The following is a 20,063-nucleotide window of genomic DNA, read 5'->3' as shown; positions in this document are numbered from 1 at the left end:
ATTGCTAGTAGGTAGGGTGTGCTGCAGTCTCCACAGAGTGTGCTTCAGACTTGACCATCTCTGGCCCAGTTTTTCAGGTCTGAATCTGCAAAAACACCATTTATTTTGCCTAGTGTTTTCTCGGCGTAAAAGTGTTCTAGCTAGCTAGTGATCTCAGAAAAATTAAGGCTGTGAGCTTCCAAGGCACAACACAAAGAAACTCCTGATGCTGTATTCTGCATAAATGCCAAGTGCCTGATATTGTGTGGGGAAACACAGCTTGTTTTTCTGTTCAGAACCCTTGTTAACGCAGAATAGTGGTGCCTTTTATTTTCTTTACTTCTCTGTAAGCAACTCATACTCTTACTGCTGTTTTTGCAGTAACTTAAATCGCTTGGGTTTTTTGGTTGCTGTATAGGGTGATTGTTCCATTTAGCACGCACGTTCCCTAACCTGGGTTCCTGCTTCAACATCATGTTTCTTAAATTCTGATTTTCACTTAGAAATATTACCTTTTGTAGTCAACACTGAATAGAGTTATTTACAGTAGAAAACTGCCATTTTCAGCCTTACCTCGATATTGCAATCCATGCGCAGATTTTGTTTGTTCAGATTGCTTTATTATCCCTTTTAGCTTACAGTCAAAACCAAGCTAGCTTACATTGGCTGCGTATGAAGGTGATTGAAAGTTATGTTTTGCCCAGGTCTAGTTTAGGCCACTTAAATCAGAGCTGATCTGTCCTTTTGAGCCTGGCTTAGAGTAAAATAATAATAATAATAATAATAATAATAATAATAATAATAATAATAATAATGTTCACTGGAAGATTCTGTAAGATGTCAGTATTCAGGACGTGATAGAAATTATTTTCATATTATCAGATAAAAAGCAAATAATTTTAACTCTTCCAGATAATTTTTAGTAAAGGCCTTGCTGTTGATGGAATGACACTCCGTACCTTGAAAGAAAATGGCTATGAAGCAGTCTTCATTGGAATAGGTAAGAACAACTCATTTTCCTGTATTGTCCTCTTTAAACTGAAGGAATGTCCAAGAATAAATTAAGACTCTTAACATGATGTTAGACTACTTCAATCTGATACATTAAGAAAACAATATATTGTGATTTATTTATCCTTCGAAGAAGCTAAAGCTGAGGGTTTAATATAGCACTTTGTTTTAATTTTCATATGGGCATGATAGATTTGTAAGTCAAGCATTTAGTAGAATGCCTTGTTTTTAATCTAAAGATTTCAAAAATAGATAAACTGAAAAATTTAATTATCTGTAATTTATTGTCTTATTGGCTTAAAAGTGATGTACAAGTTCAGTTTTCAATTTCTGTGAACAACTTACTATGCTCAAATAATTACTGAGTCTATATGGAAGGCAGTGATACCATGCTTGATTGCTTTTTCTTTCATTTATATAAAACATGTGGCATCTTCTACATATTTTATAGTGTAGCAAAATGTAATTGTGGGATACTTTGACAAAATAAGCTGACTTTGAGTTATACTAAAACTGTCATGATAGGTCTGTCTTCTCTCATATGCTTAAAAATTCTCGCACCTGCCTCCTGTTTGAACCATTGTCTCTATTTAATGTTAGATTAGAATTGTTATCCATTTACAAGTATTTTGAAGTACAGCTGGACCTATCGCTACCATATGATAGGAATTTTGAGCAGGCATTGTCTGCAGTTGGTATGAGGCTTAATGCTCTTTATTGATCTAGACGTTGCCTAAGTGAACATAATAGGAAACAAGTTGTCCAACTGTTCCTCCTTCCTATTATTGATTACAGGGATGTAATTCTTAGTGCAGCGACAACTGTTGTTGTTTACCATCTGTGTATGTAGTATAAGCTTTGCAGGTCTATTCTGTCATGTGATCGCAGACTGTTGTAGTTTATTTAATCCTACATCCTCACATAGCTAGAGATTTATGTGAATGAATTTTTGTTGTGTGATGTTTTGTCATAGTTGTATGCAAGGCAATGGACCCAGTATATCTTTATTGTTTTAATCTGTCTTTTAAACTGCTTTCTGAAGTTTCACCGATTACAGATTAATGAATGTTTGCTTTCTGAAGCAGATTTTGAAATCTCAGCATGATTTACCCATAATTTATGACTCAGGCATTTAAAATGTTAGCAAAATAGGTAAATGAGAATTTTGTGAATAGGCTTGTACTGTATTATATATGTGGCTTTATTTTCTTAATAAAGTCATCCTAATATTCATTTCTAACTAGAAACCATTTATGTAGGTATTGTGCTATGCAGATACTAAGCAAAGGGGCAGAGACAGAGCTTTAAACAAGAGAAGTTATCTGAAATATAATTCTCCTGTAAACCACTTGTTTACCAGAGTAATTAGTAAGCAGAAGGTAAAAATGCTTTGTCTCTCTTTTTTTTTTTTTTTTGCCTGCTGAAATATGTATATTTAGAACAATGCCACTGTGGACTTCCCTGAGTCTTAAAAGTGACATAATTAAAGGATACTATTTACATAAAATAGAAGTTGCATATTTGGCTCTGAATGAATATGTAACTTGATGAATTATAAATGCAGTAGTTTTCAGCTTTCCCTAGTAGTGGAGGAGAGGAAAAAAAGGAATAGATGTGTGAAAGTCAAGGTGACTGAGTCAAGTGACCATACTGAGGATAAATGAATAACGAAGGATTTCTGTGGGAACAGATGCAGCAACTTCACTATTCTTTACTACAGTTATGTTTCTGCACTGTCAGAAAAAGCAACAACAATAATAATAAAAATAACAAAAGCACCTCTCCAAAACTCTAGCTATGCTGTGTGCATTGAAAATAAAGGAAATTAATGTGAAGGGGGAAAAAAGAAAAAAGAACAATCTTTTTTTTTTTAATGAAATAAGAGCTGTGTGACTTGCGTGGCTTAAAACTCTACAGCCTGCTTTCCTGTGAAATATTTTCTTCTTTCTGTTGCTAATGCAATTTGGAAAGTGTCCTGAAGTCAATATATTTTCTCTTTGTCAGACTTGAAAAGCATAGAGTTCCCAAATAGTTTCCTAAAGGGTATACATTAATAGCATTGCTCTAACATACTTTATATTATTAAGTTATACATAGTTTCATTGCCCTTGGTTATGGTGGCATTTGAGACTACAGTGGTGCTTATCTTGAGGTGAAAATTTCTCTCTAGGATGTAGGTCTGAAGCTCAGAAAAATTTCATGTACTAGACCTGAAGAGGATCAGATGGCCATTGCATGCCACCAAACTTCTGGTGTCTCTGCTTGACAGTTATGCCTTATCTCTGCATTGTTTTATTCTGCACCATCTTAACTTTCTAAATGGGCTGCAGCTATGTATATAAGGTGATAGAGACTGATGTGGAGTTTGGAGTTACAAAGCTAGGTGACTAGCTGTGAGTAGAAGCTTTAATACTTAACTGGATAAGTGGTAATGCAAGAGATCAAGTCTAGGCAGTAGCACACTGGGAGCCATACATAACAGAACCTGAGTTCTTGCCTTCAATCTCTTTTTTTTTTTTTTTTTTTTTTTTTTTAACCTTACCTAAACTGTATTCCATCCAACTAGTTTTTAACAATGTACTTTTCTTAATTCCTAGAGGACCAATATGCTAATTCCCTCTTCCCTGTTGTGTGGGGACTGTTGAGTCGTGCCTGAACCACTGGTTCAGCACATGGGGAAAGGACCCAGTCAGCCCTAGGAGCACAGGTGAAGGCAATTCACCTATGTGACCAGAAGGGTTGGAGCCTGGCTGCACCTCTCTTAAACCTCATTGAAGGGCTGACTGCCACTGGAGAAGGATCTCTTTCTGAAGATCCCTCCTTGGTAAAGCATTCCCCTGTTAACCTGGAATCTTCTGATACAGGTGAGCAACCTTCTTCCCTTCCTTTATAGTACCTTTCTATTGTGCCAGTCCATCACACCTTTGTTGTAATGCCCTTTCCATGGTATTGATCTGTCCAATTGCTACATCTCTCTATCATCTACTCTTGTATTCTCTCAGTTCCTCTTGTACAAAGGCTTGTATTTTAAAAACATCTGGCAGCAGGTGTTATCTTGTTTCTTATACAATAACTGAAGAGTGATAAGAGATTATTAAATCAAAGTCCTTAAATTATCTTTTTAAAACTCAGTTCATCTTCCTGTTATGTCTTTCGGTATTCTGTTGTTATTCATAATCACTAACTGAGGGTAAGTGTGTATTTCAGGGTTAAACCTAAATTTTCCAAAAAACCCACCAAACTGCATATATGCTTTTCACTTAGCTATCAGAGCAAATGTGGAATTACTGTATTTTTACTACTAACCTTCTTGAAGTTCAGCTATGTTGTTTGCAAAACAGGTTTCTGTGACTCTCCTTTAAGACACCACAAAGCATTTTGTGAAATGTTTGTACAGTTATTTAACTGAATGAAAATGAGTAACCTAAACCTTTGGATGTGTTGAAGAATGTCTGATGTAACTTTCAAAACGAATACGTAGAAATTATATCACTATAAAGATACTCTCTACATACTTTTACACAAACCTGTGTACGTATTCTGTAGCGTTTTGTCATAATGTAGTGATTTTATGTAATGTTTATATTCTCTTTATAGAGATAAAATTATCTTCAAGGAATTTTTTAAAATTATGTAAAATATATTTAAAAAGCTATAAGTGTTAGACACTAGTGTCTGTAGGCTTGCAGGTAAACAGGAAGCCCTACCTAACTTTCTAATTAATTTTTTATTATAGTGCGAATTGCAACTAGTAACAAGTCTGTCTTGTTTCTTCCTCCATCTTGTCAATTTGGATTGCTGTAGTCAGTTCTATTGTTAGGAAATTTAGAAATTTTACTAAATGTTGCAGAATTGTAGCTTTCATGAGCATATAGATTAAATTCAAGAGACTGTTACTGGGTTGTATCCTAAATTATGTCTCCTACTTGCAAGGGTTAAAGCTATAAATAAATAAATCCCTTGTGGAAAGAACCTTTGTGATAATTGCAGTCATTCATAGTTAATTAACGTAGCATTCAAACAATAATATAATCAGATGATTTCATTGATTGGAATGAAATTGCGCGCGCACACAAATTAAAAGTCAAGCAATGATGTACCTTGTTTTTAATAATAATAAAAAAAAGACTTCTGAGATTGATTTACTGCCTCTTCCCCAAAAAAGTAAGTAATCTCTTCATGCCTGTTATTATCTTCTGATTAACTATGCAGTGCCACCTGGTGTGCAGATGGGAAGAATATTACACATCAAGAGCTCTGTTCACACCCACCCACACAGATATAAACCTACGTGGCAAAAAGTGAACAGATGTTCATTTTGCTTGTGCTATAGGAAAAAATTGTGCATCGTATTCCTGATTCATAAACTAAATTTGGAGAACATGAAATCTGTGTATGGGGCCCATAGGCCCATGGCCAACACAGATGTTTATGGGAGAAATATATTCAAAACGGTTCTCATTTCAGGTTATGAACAGAATTTTGTTTGTTTCTCTGTTTTTTGTTTTACCTCATATTCATGAGTCTTTTTTTCAGTTATCAACTCCAAAGGGTAAAGTTTAGAAACTGTATCTAGAATTTATTTGTTGATTGTATTTCAAAATTGTTTTCTCTTAGAATGTAAGAGACCCCCAAAATTATGATTTTAGACCTCTTTGCAAAGCAGTAATGTAGGAAGTCACAAAACGTAATGCATGTTATTTAAAGATGTATCTGTAGTACAGAGAATTGCACAGCCTTAGCATTCTAGGATTTTTGGTTATATTATTTTTGGTGTTGATTATTATTATTTTATAATTTCAGAAGTATTTTGTTGCTTTGGAGGTAATGCAGTTTTTGCTGTGAGAAAACCAAACCCCAAAGACCAAGTATGGCAAGCAGGGGAGAAAAATATGTTGGAGGTTGTGCTGATGGTTTTTGATTTTAAGATCAATGGTAGATAAGGATGGTCATTGCTTCAGAATATTTCTACAGCAGTTTCTCACTCAGTGTTTAAATGGTGAGAAATTGGCCTTACAGACCTTACTATCCATATTCAGTAAAAGATGAAACAGGCTGCAGAACCAAGCTAAACTCTTAAAGTTACATTTTTACACAATCATTAAGGTTGTGAATGAACCTCTAAGATGATCTAGTTCAACCATTCAGCTGCCTCCAATATTGTCCACTAAACCATGTCCTTAATAATACGTCTGCCTTTCCTTAAGCAGCTCCAGGGGCAGTGAGTCCACTCCCTCCCTGGGCAGCCTGTTCCAGTGCCTAATCACTGTTCTGGGGAAGAAATTCTTCCTAATATCCAATCTGAACCTCCCCTAGTGTGCAGTGTAAGGCTGTTCCCTCATCCTATTGCTAGTTACCCAGGAGATGGGACCGACCCCTATCTCGCTACAACCTCCTTTCAAGTAGTGAGAAAAGCAAATACTCAAATCTATTTAACTGCAAAAAGCAGTGAGACTTCGTTATTTGCTATAAGAATGAAGTCATTAAGTTGAGTCATGAAGTCATAGTGAATTTTGAACTGTTTGAAGAGCAATGGTGCAAAGATAGCAGTGGCAGGATCTGGGCAAACCTAATTCCAAATATTTTAATACTACCACAAAGTAAGGAGAGTAAATTATAAGATGAAGAAATTTAATTTTTTTTTTTTTTCAATAAAGAATGTGAGGCTAATGATATATGCATTTGCAGCTTAGTGGAAAACAGGATCAGAGCTGCACACTGAACTACAACTGTATGAAACAAATTCTGAAGGAAGAAGGTCTGCATAAGACTGTGAAGTCTTTGTAGTCCATCTCCTGCAGAACCCTGGCTGGTGGCTCACAGATTTGGAGAATGCATGCATTTTTCTGTAATGCTGCAATTCCTAATAGGTTTTCGTATCTCATGGAAAGAGTATTACAAGTGAATTGCGCCATAAATCATTTCTAATACAAAAGTTATATCAATATTAGTGTTGTTCCCATCTTCTGTAACTTTTGGCTCTAAAAAGATTATTAAAATACAAAACGAATATAGTCACATTAGAAAAGGAAATCTGTGAAAGAACCTGTTCTTACATGCTTATAACAGATGTTTGAACATGCTTCTATTCCCAGTGCACCATCTTTCCTGGAGTCCAATGATGTACATACATCCAAGAATTTTTATGCTTGAGGCATCTTTTTCTACTGTTGGCATTTGTAGTAATCTGTTCTTCCAGTTCTGTGGTCTTTACTGCTGCTCTGGTTATTGGTGGAATGTTCCTAATAGACATCGGAAGCAGTAGGCAGTTGAAAGCTTTTAGGGCTCAGATGCACACAAAAGCTTATTTATTATTAATAATCTTAGGAAACTTTCAAAAAATACTAATAATCTACCCTTGGGCATCCTTAATTTATTCACTTGCAAATTACGCAGATTTTCATGCTCTTATTTGCTTATCTTTCCCACCGAAGAAAACTACTTAGCATAACAATCTCTGCTGCACATGTTTTACAAAACTCTCTCCTGTCTCCTCCTAAGATGTCAGACTGTTTCCCTAAAGAAATGCTCATCTAAATATGACAAAATCAATTTTGTACATATTGTTTTGAGTAGTTAATTTTTAACTATATGGATTAATTGCGATTATTTAGTAGTTTTGCGCAATTTAGTCAAGCAGCTATTTCTGTGCATTTCTATATGCATAAAAAATTGCTGAAGAAGAACAGTGATGTTAGATACTGTGTTTTTATATTCTTGATATTATACCTGTCATTGCTTCATATATGAAGAGAAATCCTTGCTTATCTGTTCTTTCCAAAAGTTGATTCTTAAAGTTGATGTGGGCAATACAGTTACTCGTACATCTAAATGATAGAAGTATTAGTTATGCTGCCGTCTTTCTATTTCCACTTTTGTTTCCAGACAAAGAATTAATGACCAAAATACAACCTAGATGTCACTTGATACATCCCCATTTAGTATGATTGAGCTTTCTTATCCTGGAAGGAATATGTATTTGGTCCAATAGAAATGTAAGCAGACATCTTGTGAAACATTGTTCTTTGCATTGTGTGAGGAGTGACATAATACAGAATTTAAACAATGAGTTCAGAAATCCTTTAACTTCATTTTGTTTAGGCTAGATAAATCTTGCGATCTTAGCATTTACTTGTAGGATTGTACTGAAGTAGGAAGCGTATCAGTCCCGCTTGTTTAATTGATGAAAAAATGGCAAGCACTTCTTGATGTTAACGAATAAGGTTTTAAGCAGCTTTTGTGTACACCATTATACCTCAACTGTACTCTTTCTGTATTCACATTCTTTTTTCTGTCCATTCACAAGTGGTGCTCATTGGATTGAAATGACAAGTTTAGATGAAACTTGGGTTTGTGGTAGCACTTGGTGTACTTTTAGAAACTATCACGGGAAGCCACCTTGCTCTACCACTTCTTTGCTATGGGCAACTGATTCCTAGGCATCCATCCCTGGGCATGGGTGGGGCACACAACTTCCATCTTGCACTTTTCGCTCATCTGCTTCTGTTTTTATCACCTTTTGCTAGCAAACCTTTGCTGGTACAGAAACAATTTGGTATAATTAAGGCAGTTAAATTGTTTCAGGGCAATTTCCTGACATGTTGGTGTATTTGAGGTCCCTTTTGGTCCTTCAGTTGGGGTATTCCCTAGTGATTCTGTTTGTCTGGGTGGGATTCACAGGGCAGCCTGTGACCTGTAGCTTCCTTCACCTCAGTCTGGGCCAGTGGGAATCCTTCTGTCCTTCAAAATCATCACATAAGAAGCCATAAGTATTTGTAATTTTTTAAAAATACTATTTCAGTGTTGCTACTGTGTAATAGCTTCTACCACTATGGGAAAGAACATCCATTACCTGCCAGCATTGTATGTTATCACTTTGGTTTTAATGGGATGGAAACTTTTAATGGTAACAAATATCTGGAAATAAAGCTTTAAATGTTCAGTGAAGAAAATAATCTTAATTGAAGCTATGCAAGAGTTTTTGTTGCTGTCTCCTGAATTTTGAGTGGATAGGGATCACTTCTTGCTCTTCTAATGTATACTGTTCAGAGATGTCAGCCATATAATTGTTTTTACTGTGAAATTAAAAGACACTGTGAAATATGTATGTTAATAATGAATACTAATACTTTGTATGTAATTAGGATAGCACATATAACTACTGTAGTAAGTGTCACCTGGCAAGTCTTCTAAAAGCAAGTTTAATGTATGTAAATATTTCTCTGGGTTTGGGTAACATGCTGGGGTATTGCGTAGCGTTAAGACCAAATTTGACATCCCTTTTCTGTAAGTCACGTAGTCCTTTGTGCACTTTTTATAGTTAAACTTACAGTAAACTATATTTATGAAATGTTTACAAGATTAGAAGACATAAATAAGCATACTAAATATTCAGAGTGTTCAGATAATGCTAATTTAAATTACATGTTTATCTAACAAGGGAAATATTTTCCCAACATTGTCCTTGACAGTATTTTCATTCACAAGCAATCCTTTGGCTATTGTTCATTCATTTGCGCTAGAAATGTAGAAAGATGAATATGAACCATTAGAGAAAGCAAAAATGCATTTCAACAGACAGTAAGACAAATCAACGTTCCCGCTAATGATCTTTGGTGATTAGTTTCATAGGAAGAAATAACTGGTAATGAGAATTTAGAGATCAACATGTTTCAGTCAATTCATCTTTAATGGTAGTACTGCCACTATGCCAGTTGTTACCAGTTACTTAGAAAGTGGGAAATTTTGGTGTATTGCTACATTTCTAAGAGTTGTCAAGGTTTTGTTTGTTGCTGTTTCATTAATGCAATGGAAAACAATGTAACTCACTGCTGATTTCTTAAGATTTTCTTGTTAGCAACAATTCATTGTTGTTTTTTTGACTAATGATGGCTGTTTACTTGAATATAATGTGTATTTTTAAAAAGATTCCAACAATTAATAGGTAGTGAAATTTAAGTGCCTGGTTATTATGTAAATTTAGGTGACATCATTAGCCATCATCAAAGACCATTTCTCAATAACATAATGTATTGCTTTTTCTCAAATTATTGTATTTTTCATGAGAACAGAACATGTCTTACAACAGAAAGTTATTCTAATTTTATAGTTAGTATATTGCATAGCCTTTAGTAACTGTAAATCACTGCAATTCATTATATCAATTTACAAGTGACTTAGGCATGATTGCTTTTCTATTCACTGCCAGACAGGCTTGATGCCCTATTATGGACTAATACAAATCTTTTGTATAAGAGAAATGATAGTTAAATTTTTAATCTGAAAGAAGATTTCTTAGCATTTCGAGAGCTCAGTAAGAATTGCTTTAAAAACAAAGCAAAATGCTCCTAAGAAGTGTTTACATACTTGGTTAACCAAAGAACAGCTGTTTACATTTGTAGGTTGCTTTTAGCTCTTCAGCTTGATGCTTTGCAACTGTACTGTAGAAGAAATCATTGGTAGCTAAGTTAAAATGGAAAGTCCAAATTGTGAAGCATTGTGATGCTTGCTCTGAAAAGATTTTAGACAGCTTATTGTGTTTTCATCCTGCCCTGAGTGAGGTTGCTATTTCCATGTGTGGCTCAGGATGGCCTTGGGAGCTGACAGAACTCTTCCAGCATGGGTACTCAGTGCCAGCAGCTGCCTTTGCAGCTTCAGCACAGAACCACAGGCATGGCAGTGGCATTACGTGTCAGGGGTGAATGTGATGAATTTGACTTCAGGACTACTACAGATCCAGAAGTTGTCCCATGTTATGGAATTTTAAATTGCTGGTTTATTTCCTTGTATTCAGAGTTTCTGCTCTGATAGCAGAAAGAAGTTTGTAGGGCTGGGGGGCACATTGACTGCTCTGTGCAGGAAGCAGGAAGTGCTCAGCTGTGGTGTTGGTACTTGTGTCTGGCAGAAAATTCCTGCCTGTTCCGTTGCTCTCAAAGCTATTAGTAAAGCTTAAGAGTTAATTTACATTAAAAAACCAAACAAACTGATTTCCTTCCTCCAGTACATAGAGTATAAAGAAATCACCCTGATTGTTACCAGCCATGCCTTCTTTGTGCACAGCTTTTTTTGGGAAGCCCCAAAAAATTAAGGAAATCTTGAAATCTTAGCATTTTTTAAATCATGGGGACATGGAGCCTTAATACACCCTCTACACTGGCAAGTCAGTTCCTTATTTTTCAGATGCAAATATGGGTCTTTGCATGTGCTGAATGTGCCCTTTATTGTATTGAAGCATAGAAAATACACACTGTAGCTCAGTCACTTCTGTAGACCTGCCATGCTTGCAAGACCGGAATGTGTTTAATCAGCCTTGCAGAGTGAATAATCATAGATACAAGTGTGGTGTTCAGTGTTCATTCAGAAAGCTATAGAATATGCAAACAAAGTGTTTAGTTAAAAGAGAATTGAGTGAATTGCAGCTGTGTCAGGCAGTGGTGGTGGTTTTTAACTGGAAGCCATGTTTGTTTCCTTTAATTTTTCACTTGGTTAATAACAAAAATATAAATCATGCACTACAGTGGATCGACAGAGAGAAGCAATGAGATGTAGTGCTCTACTGAGCATGAGACTTAAGCTCAGCCTGTTGGCCTTATGCTTCCTTGTCAGCTACTGGCCTCCTGGCAGGCTCAGTTCTTCATTCTCTGCTATCTAATGGGAATGGAGAGACAGCACTGGAAGTGCAATAAGTCTCTTGACTGTATACTTGCAATCAAACATTCAAACCATTCCTAGCTATTTGCAATGTGTGCTGTTCCACTAAAATATCATTTATTTTCCAGTATTTTTAAAAAGATGCACAGCAATCGAAATAATACATGAGTCAATATAAACTTAATTTGATAAAGGGAGCACAAATTTGATAAATGAGCACAAATCTGTCAAATTCTGAATGATTGAGGAATTTGAAATTTTTTATGACAACTTCTTACTTTGCACAATTTTGTTTTCCTTCAACATCATTCTGTTAGAGATATATCGTCTTACTCGTTTTCTGAAATAATTTTTAATAATTTAAAATGGAACACATCTTGCATAATGTCTAATACAGATTTATTTAAACATTCAAATTTGAAAAGATCTAGTCCAGAAATAGTTTGCTTACATGATAGCATTTTACTCACTTGTCAAAAATAATAATTGAAGTCAATATAACTGCATTTATGTTGCCAATGTTTGAAGAGCAGCTTGACTTTATTTCTTCCAGATCGCAGAGAAAAAAAAACCTCTTACGTAAAACTCTAAAATCCCTTGTAGCAAAATCTACCATATAATACAGAGTTCCATATTTCTAATAAGTATGTAGTAGTACAGGGGTCAGGGACTAACCAGTGAATAAAAGTCAAAACTTAGAATGAGGTGCCTTTCCACTTTAGCACTGGGCAGTGATATATACTGATAATGTTTGATTAATGAGCAGCAGCCTTGCAGTGGGTGAAAATGTCTGTGAGAAATGATTTATTATTTCAAAGGTATTGGAAGCTTACCATATCTTGTAGATTTAACTGTGTGTGCCTGAATAAAATAAATGAGATGCAACATGTGAAAAATGAAAACACATTAGTTGTAAAGGATGTGTCACAAGCAGGGTATTTTTGTTCAAGTACACTTTGTCATGGGGATTTTTAATGTTGCTCTGAATACAAATCATTTAACTGGTTCATAAAGTCAACCTAGTTGGAATCCCTGCATCTATCACCCAAGACAGAAATGAGGATTAAGCTTAATATGCTGGAACTTCCCTTGAATGTTTGCATTTTGCATTATATACAGCTGTTTAAACTGTGCAGATGAGCACAAAGGCTGATTTCTTAGAAATACAGTAAAAGCTTAAAACTGTATAGATGCAATTGCAACAATGAAATTAGGAAATTTCATTTCATTAATCTGTAGTTTCATTAAAAGAAAGTGTCATTAATTTTTTTTTGTTGTTGTTTGTTTGTTTTTTTATGTTTGCTATGACAGAGGCTCTAAGAACAAGGGTGTAATTCTCTACCACCTGTGTTAATTCTGTGTCTGGAACAAAACAATGACTTGTAGATGAAGATTTTCCTTTTTGCAGTTCCAGGTTAATCTTGCAGTAGTTTGTAAAGCAGCCTCTTTTCTGTGGTATGTTTCCATGTGTGTTGATCTGCTGCCAGGTCCCCTGGTTCTGCTCAGACCTCCTGTGGAGTTTGGGTTGCACATAGATAATTAATGATGGCTCAGACTTACCTCCATGCAACTACAATGTATGTTCAGACCAACTGGACTGCCCTGAGTCTTACATTACATAAAACTGTCTTTCCTCTAGTTTTTGCATATGGGTAAGGTGGGACAGTAGAAAGATACAGCCTGCTTTCCTATTTTAGCATCTTCTGTGAGATCAGGGAAATATTTGGAAATTGTGGTCTGGAAACACTGTTCCATAAACATATACCTACGACTTGTGTGGACCTTAACCCACACTCTTACATCTCTGTTCAGTCTAATTCAATAAGCATCTGAAGTATTGAAGTATTTCTTTGCTTTGGGTTTTGGCACAGATGTATAATTTTCAGCCAGAAAAAAAAAATCAAAACATTTTCCTGATGTGTAAAGAAAGTTGTAACCTGGTAAAGTTTTTAATAAGGCCTGACATTTCTTAGTAAAGTTGTATGGTATATTGCTATATCCCTTGAATCTATTTTCACACTTTGCTCTGTGGGACTTAGTGTGCTAAAGCACACTATAGTGTAGTAGACGCATTGTATTTAGACACTTAGGGTCATCATTGTTTATCAGTAGCTTTGTTTAAGATCCTGGTAGATCCTATTCATCACACTTTCTTTCTTCAGTCAGAGCCTTTTCTACTCAGTTATTCATCTTTTGATCTTGCAGGTTCTTCTGTCGTGGGACTCTATATCTGCAATTCTCTTTTCATGGTAACTCTGAAATAACATGAGGAAATTTTCAGACGACTGCAAAGATAGCAGTTCTTTTAGGTTCGTGCATAATGTCATAGCTTTGAGTTAGAAGGTTCTCTTGTTGATGCAGATACAGTCTCATCCTCTCATCAGCTAGTAGAAGTTATTTTTCTAAGATTTACTATGCAGGTGAGGGAATCATGAAATGGAGGGCATCTGGTTTTACTGTCACTGGATTTCATGAAACAGAGCTCCAGCAAGGATAGCAACTCCCTCTCATTGATGTGAAAGCGACAAATATAGTACATCAAAGGAGTGACCTTTCAACTTAATAGTAAGTGGAATGAGAGCAGCTTGCCAACTGTGAGATCTTGGTAGTATCTCTACAGCAGTTGTTGGCCTAGAGAATGAATGGAAGAACAGCTGGACATTATCTGAGCTCTCAGAGGATCCTGATCCAAGTACTTCTGTAGAGAGATGCATGTGTGTTGGAGTAAGGGAACATGTGGAGGAAAGAAACTCAAAGAATTAAGTAATCAGAACTTTTAGTAATGCTACATGCATGTTCCAGTGACATAGTCTAACAGGCAATATGAGAAGCAGAAACTGTCTGAAGCACAGTATATCTGAGATGGAGGGACCTGATTCTGCATGGAAGGACCTGGATGCAGATTCCTTGGTCAGGCAGCTAAGTTTATAAGCTGTGTGATTTAGAAAAGGTACAAGCCAATGTAAAGCTTTATTTTTTTTGTGTGAAGAGAATGTGTAGAAAGCTTAGCATAGTTCTCCACCTTCCATAATGAGAAACTGATATTGGTAAACAGTGCCCTGAAGAATTTGCAGTTTGGTCTGACATCATTCCTAAAGTATGGAAAAGAACAGACTGTTGGTTTTGATACAACTCCCTCTTAAGGTTTTAACACTGTCCATGCCAGAAAATAAAAAGCCTGAGCTGTGTTTTGGAATGTGGAAATATTCTTTGCAGTCTGAAGGTAAAAGAAAAGAAATAAATCTCTGTAGTGTTCTTCCCCACTTCTCAAATGGGTTATACTTTTAATCTTTGTTCCATAATAGTAAGAATTGAGACTCTGAAGTAAGGACTTTGTATTTCATATCCAGTTCTATCACAGAGTCAATTCATTTTGCATTATTTTAAAATAATTCTTAGTGGCAAAATTGGTTCACATAAAAATGAGGGTATTCAGGGCTATTTTTTTTTTTTTTTAACTGAGTCTCTTGAAGCTTCTGCCTGTTCAGAATCTATGTATTTTTACTGACTTTTTAAAATCTGAAAACAAATTCAGAATTTAGTGCTCCAAGTGTGCATGGAAATGAATGAATAATTATGAGTATTCTTACAGAAGTGTGGAGTAATCCCAAAGCAAGTATCATTCACAGATCTTGGAATTTCTACTGCTGTTATGTTTGCTGTACTGCATCCCAGAAGTATGCAGAAGTTCCCATTATTCAAGCTAATATTATTTTGAGAAGACAACGATTTTGGTTCCTTCTACTTTCATCATGGTTTCTCAACACAGTGGAACCTGGACAGAAAAATACAATATGCAAAAATTATGAGCTAATGCTGCAACACAAAATTAATAACATCATTGGTTGCTTTTAAAAATTCTGTGCTGTTTTTGCTTACATTCTTCAGCAAGGATTGGAAGTATTCTATAACAATATGACTAATTATCTTCACATGCATTTATCACTAAATAAACTTCACACAAGACAGCAAGATTGTTTACTTAAGCAGTATAATACTGGGAATGGAAGATAGCTCTAGAACACAGGATTACACTGCCAGAATGGCACTATTTATTAAGCTATGATAACGCTAATGTTCCTCTTTGATGTATAGCATGTGCGACTTCAGCTGAACTTGTAGAGAGCCTTAAGGATGTTTCATTGAACATTTAGTATGGCAGCAAGCCAGAATACATTTAGCCTAAACCCAGATGACAGGTTGGTAATGAGGTAGTGATTGATGACCACTGCTTCCGTATGAAAACCTGCTTGATATGCTGGGGGGGAAATGCATTGCTAGCTCTTTTCATTTCACTCCCTCTGTATTAGTTATTCTTACTGTAGAGGAAATAGTATTAGCTGCTGGTTATTCAATCCTGGTTTCACTTTTAGATGAGAATTGAGCGCTCAGCTGAGATTTTAGAAGCACGGCGCTATGGCTACATTTATGTGTAATTCAAATCCTAATTTCAGTGGATTTTTATTATCAAAAATAACTGCAATTATATCACCTATAAAACACCCTATAATATTCTTATTACATGCCTTCTGTAATTTTACAAGACCTATGATTCACCTCCTGTGCCATCTAAAAGGCATTGCTTTCCCTTCTAATATAAAAAGAAATACTTGGCCCTAAGATTGTAAAACATTGCTCAAACAAACAAGCCTGAACAAAAAGCAACTCTTTATTTTGCTTAGACTTCTTGAATGCTTCACTGTGAAAACATTTTGCATAATCGATTCAGGTGATAGACTAAATGTTATTCTGTGCACCTTGAAATATATTTAGGCCCAGTCTTTCAGAAAGATTCCAATCTGATGTCTGATTTAGCAGTAAGAAAATTTAGAAGTAGGCATCAGAGAACCATAGGGTTTACATCTGTAGCTGTACTCAGGCAGGGTGTATATTAGAGGTCCCTGAAGCTGCAGGATAACTAATGGGATCACATTAAAGGCTGGTTAGAAATTACCCAGGGATGAAGCAAAGGGCACTAGGGCAGCGTAAATATCCAGTGTCAAAAGAAACTTGTTATTAGTGTTTTTCCAGGCAAAAGGGTCTCTTGGTCAGGAATGGGTGAAGAAGCTTGTCACCCTAACCAGAATGATATGACACTTCCTCAGAACAAAAATATGAGCATGAAAAATTAGGACCAGCAGTAGAACCAGAGCCTGAACAAGATGGTTGTGGAATGAGACTGGAGCAGTTTCCATCTCTCTCCTGTGGATCCCTGGGAAGTAAAGGAAGTGGTCATGCTCTGTGGGGTGCAGTGGATGACTTTTTGACAGAGAAAAGAGTGACAGAGTGTTTATGACCGTTCACTGGAACCAAACAAGGCAGTCTGTCACCATAGGATTTTACTGATGAGCCTTACAGGAAGGATGGGTTTTAACTGGATCAAGTTGTGTCTCTTAGGCCAAGTGAAGTCCTTAAGGTATTGCTTAGCAGACAGGAAACTGCTATTGTACCTTCGAGCTGACAGTGATCACTTTGGGCCACTCAGAAATGTGTCTAGGGTGATTCTGGAGAAGAACAACAGGATAGGCAAGACAGGAAATTATTACTGGACTTCCATTGATGTATGAGCTGTGACTATGCTTACAAACAAGTTATTTGGTACCACAGTGCATCAGGAAATGGATGCTGTGTCCCTTTTTGGTTGACACTGAGGAAGACACTTTTATCTGCTTGGGAATTTAGCCAGGAGTGCACAGATTAAGAGATAGTCTCCTCAATGCTGGTAGAGAGTATTCTTGTGAGATTACAGTAGTCTTTGAAGGAGGAACAAAAGTGAGACAGTCAGTACCTTCATTAGGTGCAGGGAGAGGAGGTCAGTTCTGGATTTAGATATACTGTGCTAAAGTTTAACTCGATATCCACAACTGAAAATGATGAGGACAGGAATTGTGATACAGGCTGTCCAAGTCATTTAGTCTCCAACAGAAGCAGAAGTATTTTTGTTCTTTTCAGCTCCACCCCTTTGATGCTTTTGTTCTTCACGTGTCTCACACCTTTAACTCACAAACTTTTTGAGTGACTGGTCATTGTGTAGTAAGTTCATTAGGTGACATTGGTCTACTTTTTTGTTTGGGGGTACCCACGTCACATGTTGAATACCAAAATAAAAAATGCTTTATGAATTAATATCTTTTGATGTAGACATATCCTTTATCCAATGAAAACTTAGACTCTATAATTCCCTTGTATGGTTGTAGCATCTTTGAGGCAGATGATCTGTTGTGAGAGCTACAGAGTTTGAGTTAAACTTTTTTTAATGAATCTTTATTTGTATGATTTTTTTTTTTGGTCAAATATTTGCAGTTTTAAAGCATGCCTAATTGAGATGACCACATTTTTTTTTCTCACTGACCAGTGACAGGGTGGAACAGGTCCATTGATTTTTACTGCTTTACTGGAAAGCCCTTAATTTTAACAACTGGTGGCACATAAAGATATGGTATTTGGGTGGAGATTAATGGCCATATGGTGTTGTTGCTTATACAGTGGAAAGCCTAGTTATTTACTGTAAAATCTGTCTCAAAATTCTATACGCAAAGCACAGATTTCTACTTGGTTTGTTTCCATAACAACATACAAAACAACATCAATCATTTATAGTAGATTTCCATGCTCCATAATTAGTTGCAGTTCTAAGGAGTGTGGGAGGAGTCATGTAAAATGTTGTTTTTTATGTGAAAAACAAAGTTAGACCTTGTTTTAACAAAAGCTTATGCACACACTTCACTTTCTACAATGCAAGTAGTTTCACTGACATTGATGGCTATGTCGACATAGCACTGATATAGCAACTGGAGTGGCTGTACTCATGTCATGCACTGTGTCCCATTTGAATGACAGCTATGTGAACTGTTTGCTTCATGGGGATCAAACTTGGTCTTGACTCAAGGTCTACCTTAGCAGATACTGTCAGTAGAACAATTAAGCTTACAGTACACAGTCTTCAGTATGAATTGTAAATGTTTGCAGTAGCAGTGCCTATGTTATTGCAGAAAAATGATTGATAAAACTTCTAAAAGAACTTGCTTTATGAAAATAATAATAAACTATACATCTTTTTATGTAGAATTTTAAGCCAATGGGACACCTGCCAAAGCATTTATGACATTTTTTTGCTTGTGTTGAATATGTTCGTGCCATCTCTACACTTCCTACGGTATAACACTCAATGACAGATATTGCCATATGCAGCTGTTACAGCATCGTAACTTCTTCTCTGAGCCAGTTCTGTAGCTTTATCAAGCCCTTGTAGTGATCTGCATATTGGGAAAGTTCAAAATCATATGCATGAGGTACTACTGTTCCCCTAGTCTTCATGCTTTGCTAGAAAAACAAAGATATGTGGTTTTTTTCTTTCCTTGGTCTTATTTTACAGGGTATTTTTTTTTTTTTTTTTAAGGCAGTTATATAAATAAGGAATAAGAAAGTACATTTGACAAAGCATCTTTTAGCTAACAAACCCCTGAGCCCCCAGGCAAGAGGTGCTTGATTCTTGTTAGCTTGGGGCTGCTCCAGAGATGATGCTGATGATTGAGCGTGGAAAGAAAAGGTTGAAGGGAAAAACCTTAAAGGGAGTGAGGGAGAGTTGGAAAGAATGAGTAGAGTGGAGGAGGGAAACAAGAAAATCATAGGGAATTAGGACTGAGAAAATAATGGAAATGTAAAGGAAGAAAAACTTGATATATTAGAATGTGTTAGCTGAAAAAAATTGTATGCAAAAAAGCAAATAGAAGAACTAAAAGCTAGAAGACATGAGAAATATAAAAACAATAAAAAATGGAATTTTTAAAATAATACAACATACTTGTTAATTATCCACATTTTCAGCAATTTCTTTTGTTACATACATCCAGTGTCAAGTAACAGTTAAAGTTGAGAAAGTACGTATTCTGAATGTTTCTCTTTCAGCTGTAGTAAATTAGAAAATGGGGGAAATGTACATATTTTAAGGATTTTTACATAGATTTTCATTATATTACTTTGTCAACTCAAAGAATAAGCATTTTATTGTGCCAGTCACTGTATACTTTATTCCAAAACATAATTAAATTACAGCTGAAGTTGCTAGGTGACAGGCAAGAGAAGACATAATTAGGAATTTTTTTTTTTTTAAAGATAGTGAAAACTAGTAATCCTGAAGGAAGGTTACTATTTTCTGAGGTGACAACAAATGACCATCTCATTCAAATACATGGTTCATTAAATAATCAGTGGAGGTGATTCATTGCTGCCACTGCTGAAATGGGCTACCCACTGCCTCACTGTGGTCATATCCACTCTTTGGTCTCCATTCAGCAAGCATCAACAAACGTCAGAGTGTGCCATTTTTTCTGCATGGAGGAATTCATTGACACAATTTTGCTTCATATGCGCTTCCATGTCAGACACCATTTTGTCAGTGTCCCTCCACTGCCATCTGTCAC

The 20,063-nt window shown here is 35.9% G+C and overlaps 1 protein-coding gene across 5 annotated transcripts in view; it reads left to right on the top strand.

The window, feature by feature from the left end:
- Positions 1-20,063, top strand: part of DPYD (dihydropyrimidine dehydrogenase) — a 327,299-nt gene that overhangs the window by 113,627 nt on the left and 193,609 nt on the right. For all 5 annotated transcript variants that reach the window (XM_048943871.1, XM_048943873.1, XM_048943869.1 and 2 more), the window contains exon 8: positions 892-979. In XM_048943871.1, the coding sequence (XP_048799828.1) occupies positions 892-979 (88 nt within the window). The remainder of the gene's footprint in view (positions 1-891; positions 980-20,063) is intronic.

This window comes from Lagopus muta, chromosome 5 (genome assembly GCF_023343835.1).
Source record: "Lagopus muta isolate bLagMut1 chromosome 5, bLagMut1 primary, whole genome shotgun sequence".
In the NCBI taxonomy this organism is placed as follows: Eukaryota; Metazoa; Chordata; class Aves; order Galliformes; family Phasianidae; genus Lagopus; species Lagopus muta.
This window is presented reverse-complemented; position numbering and strand designations above follow the sequence as displayed.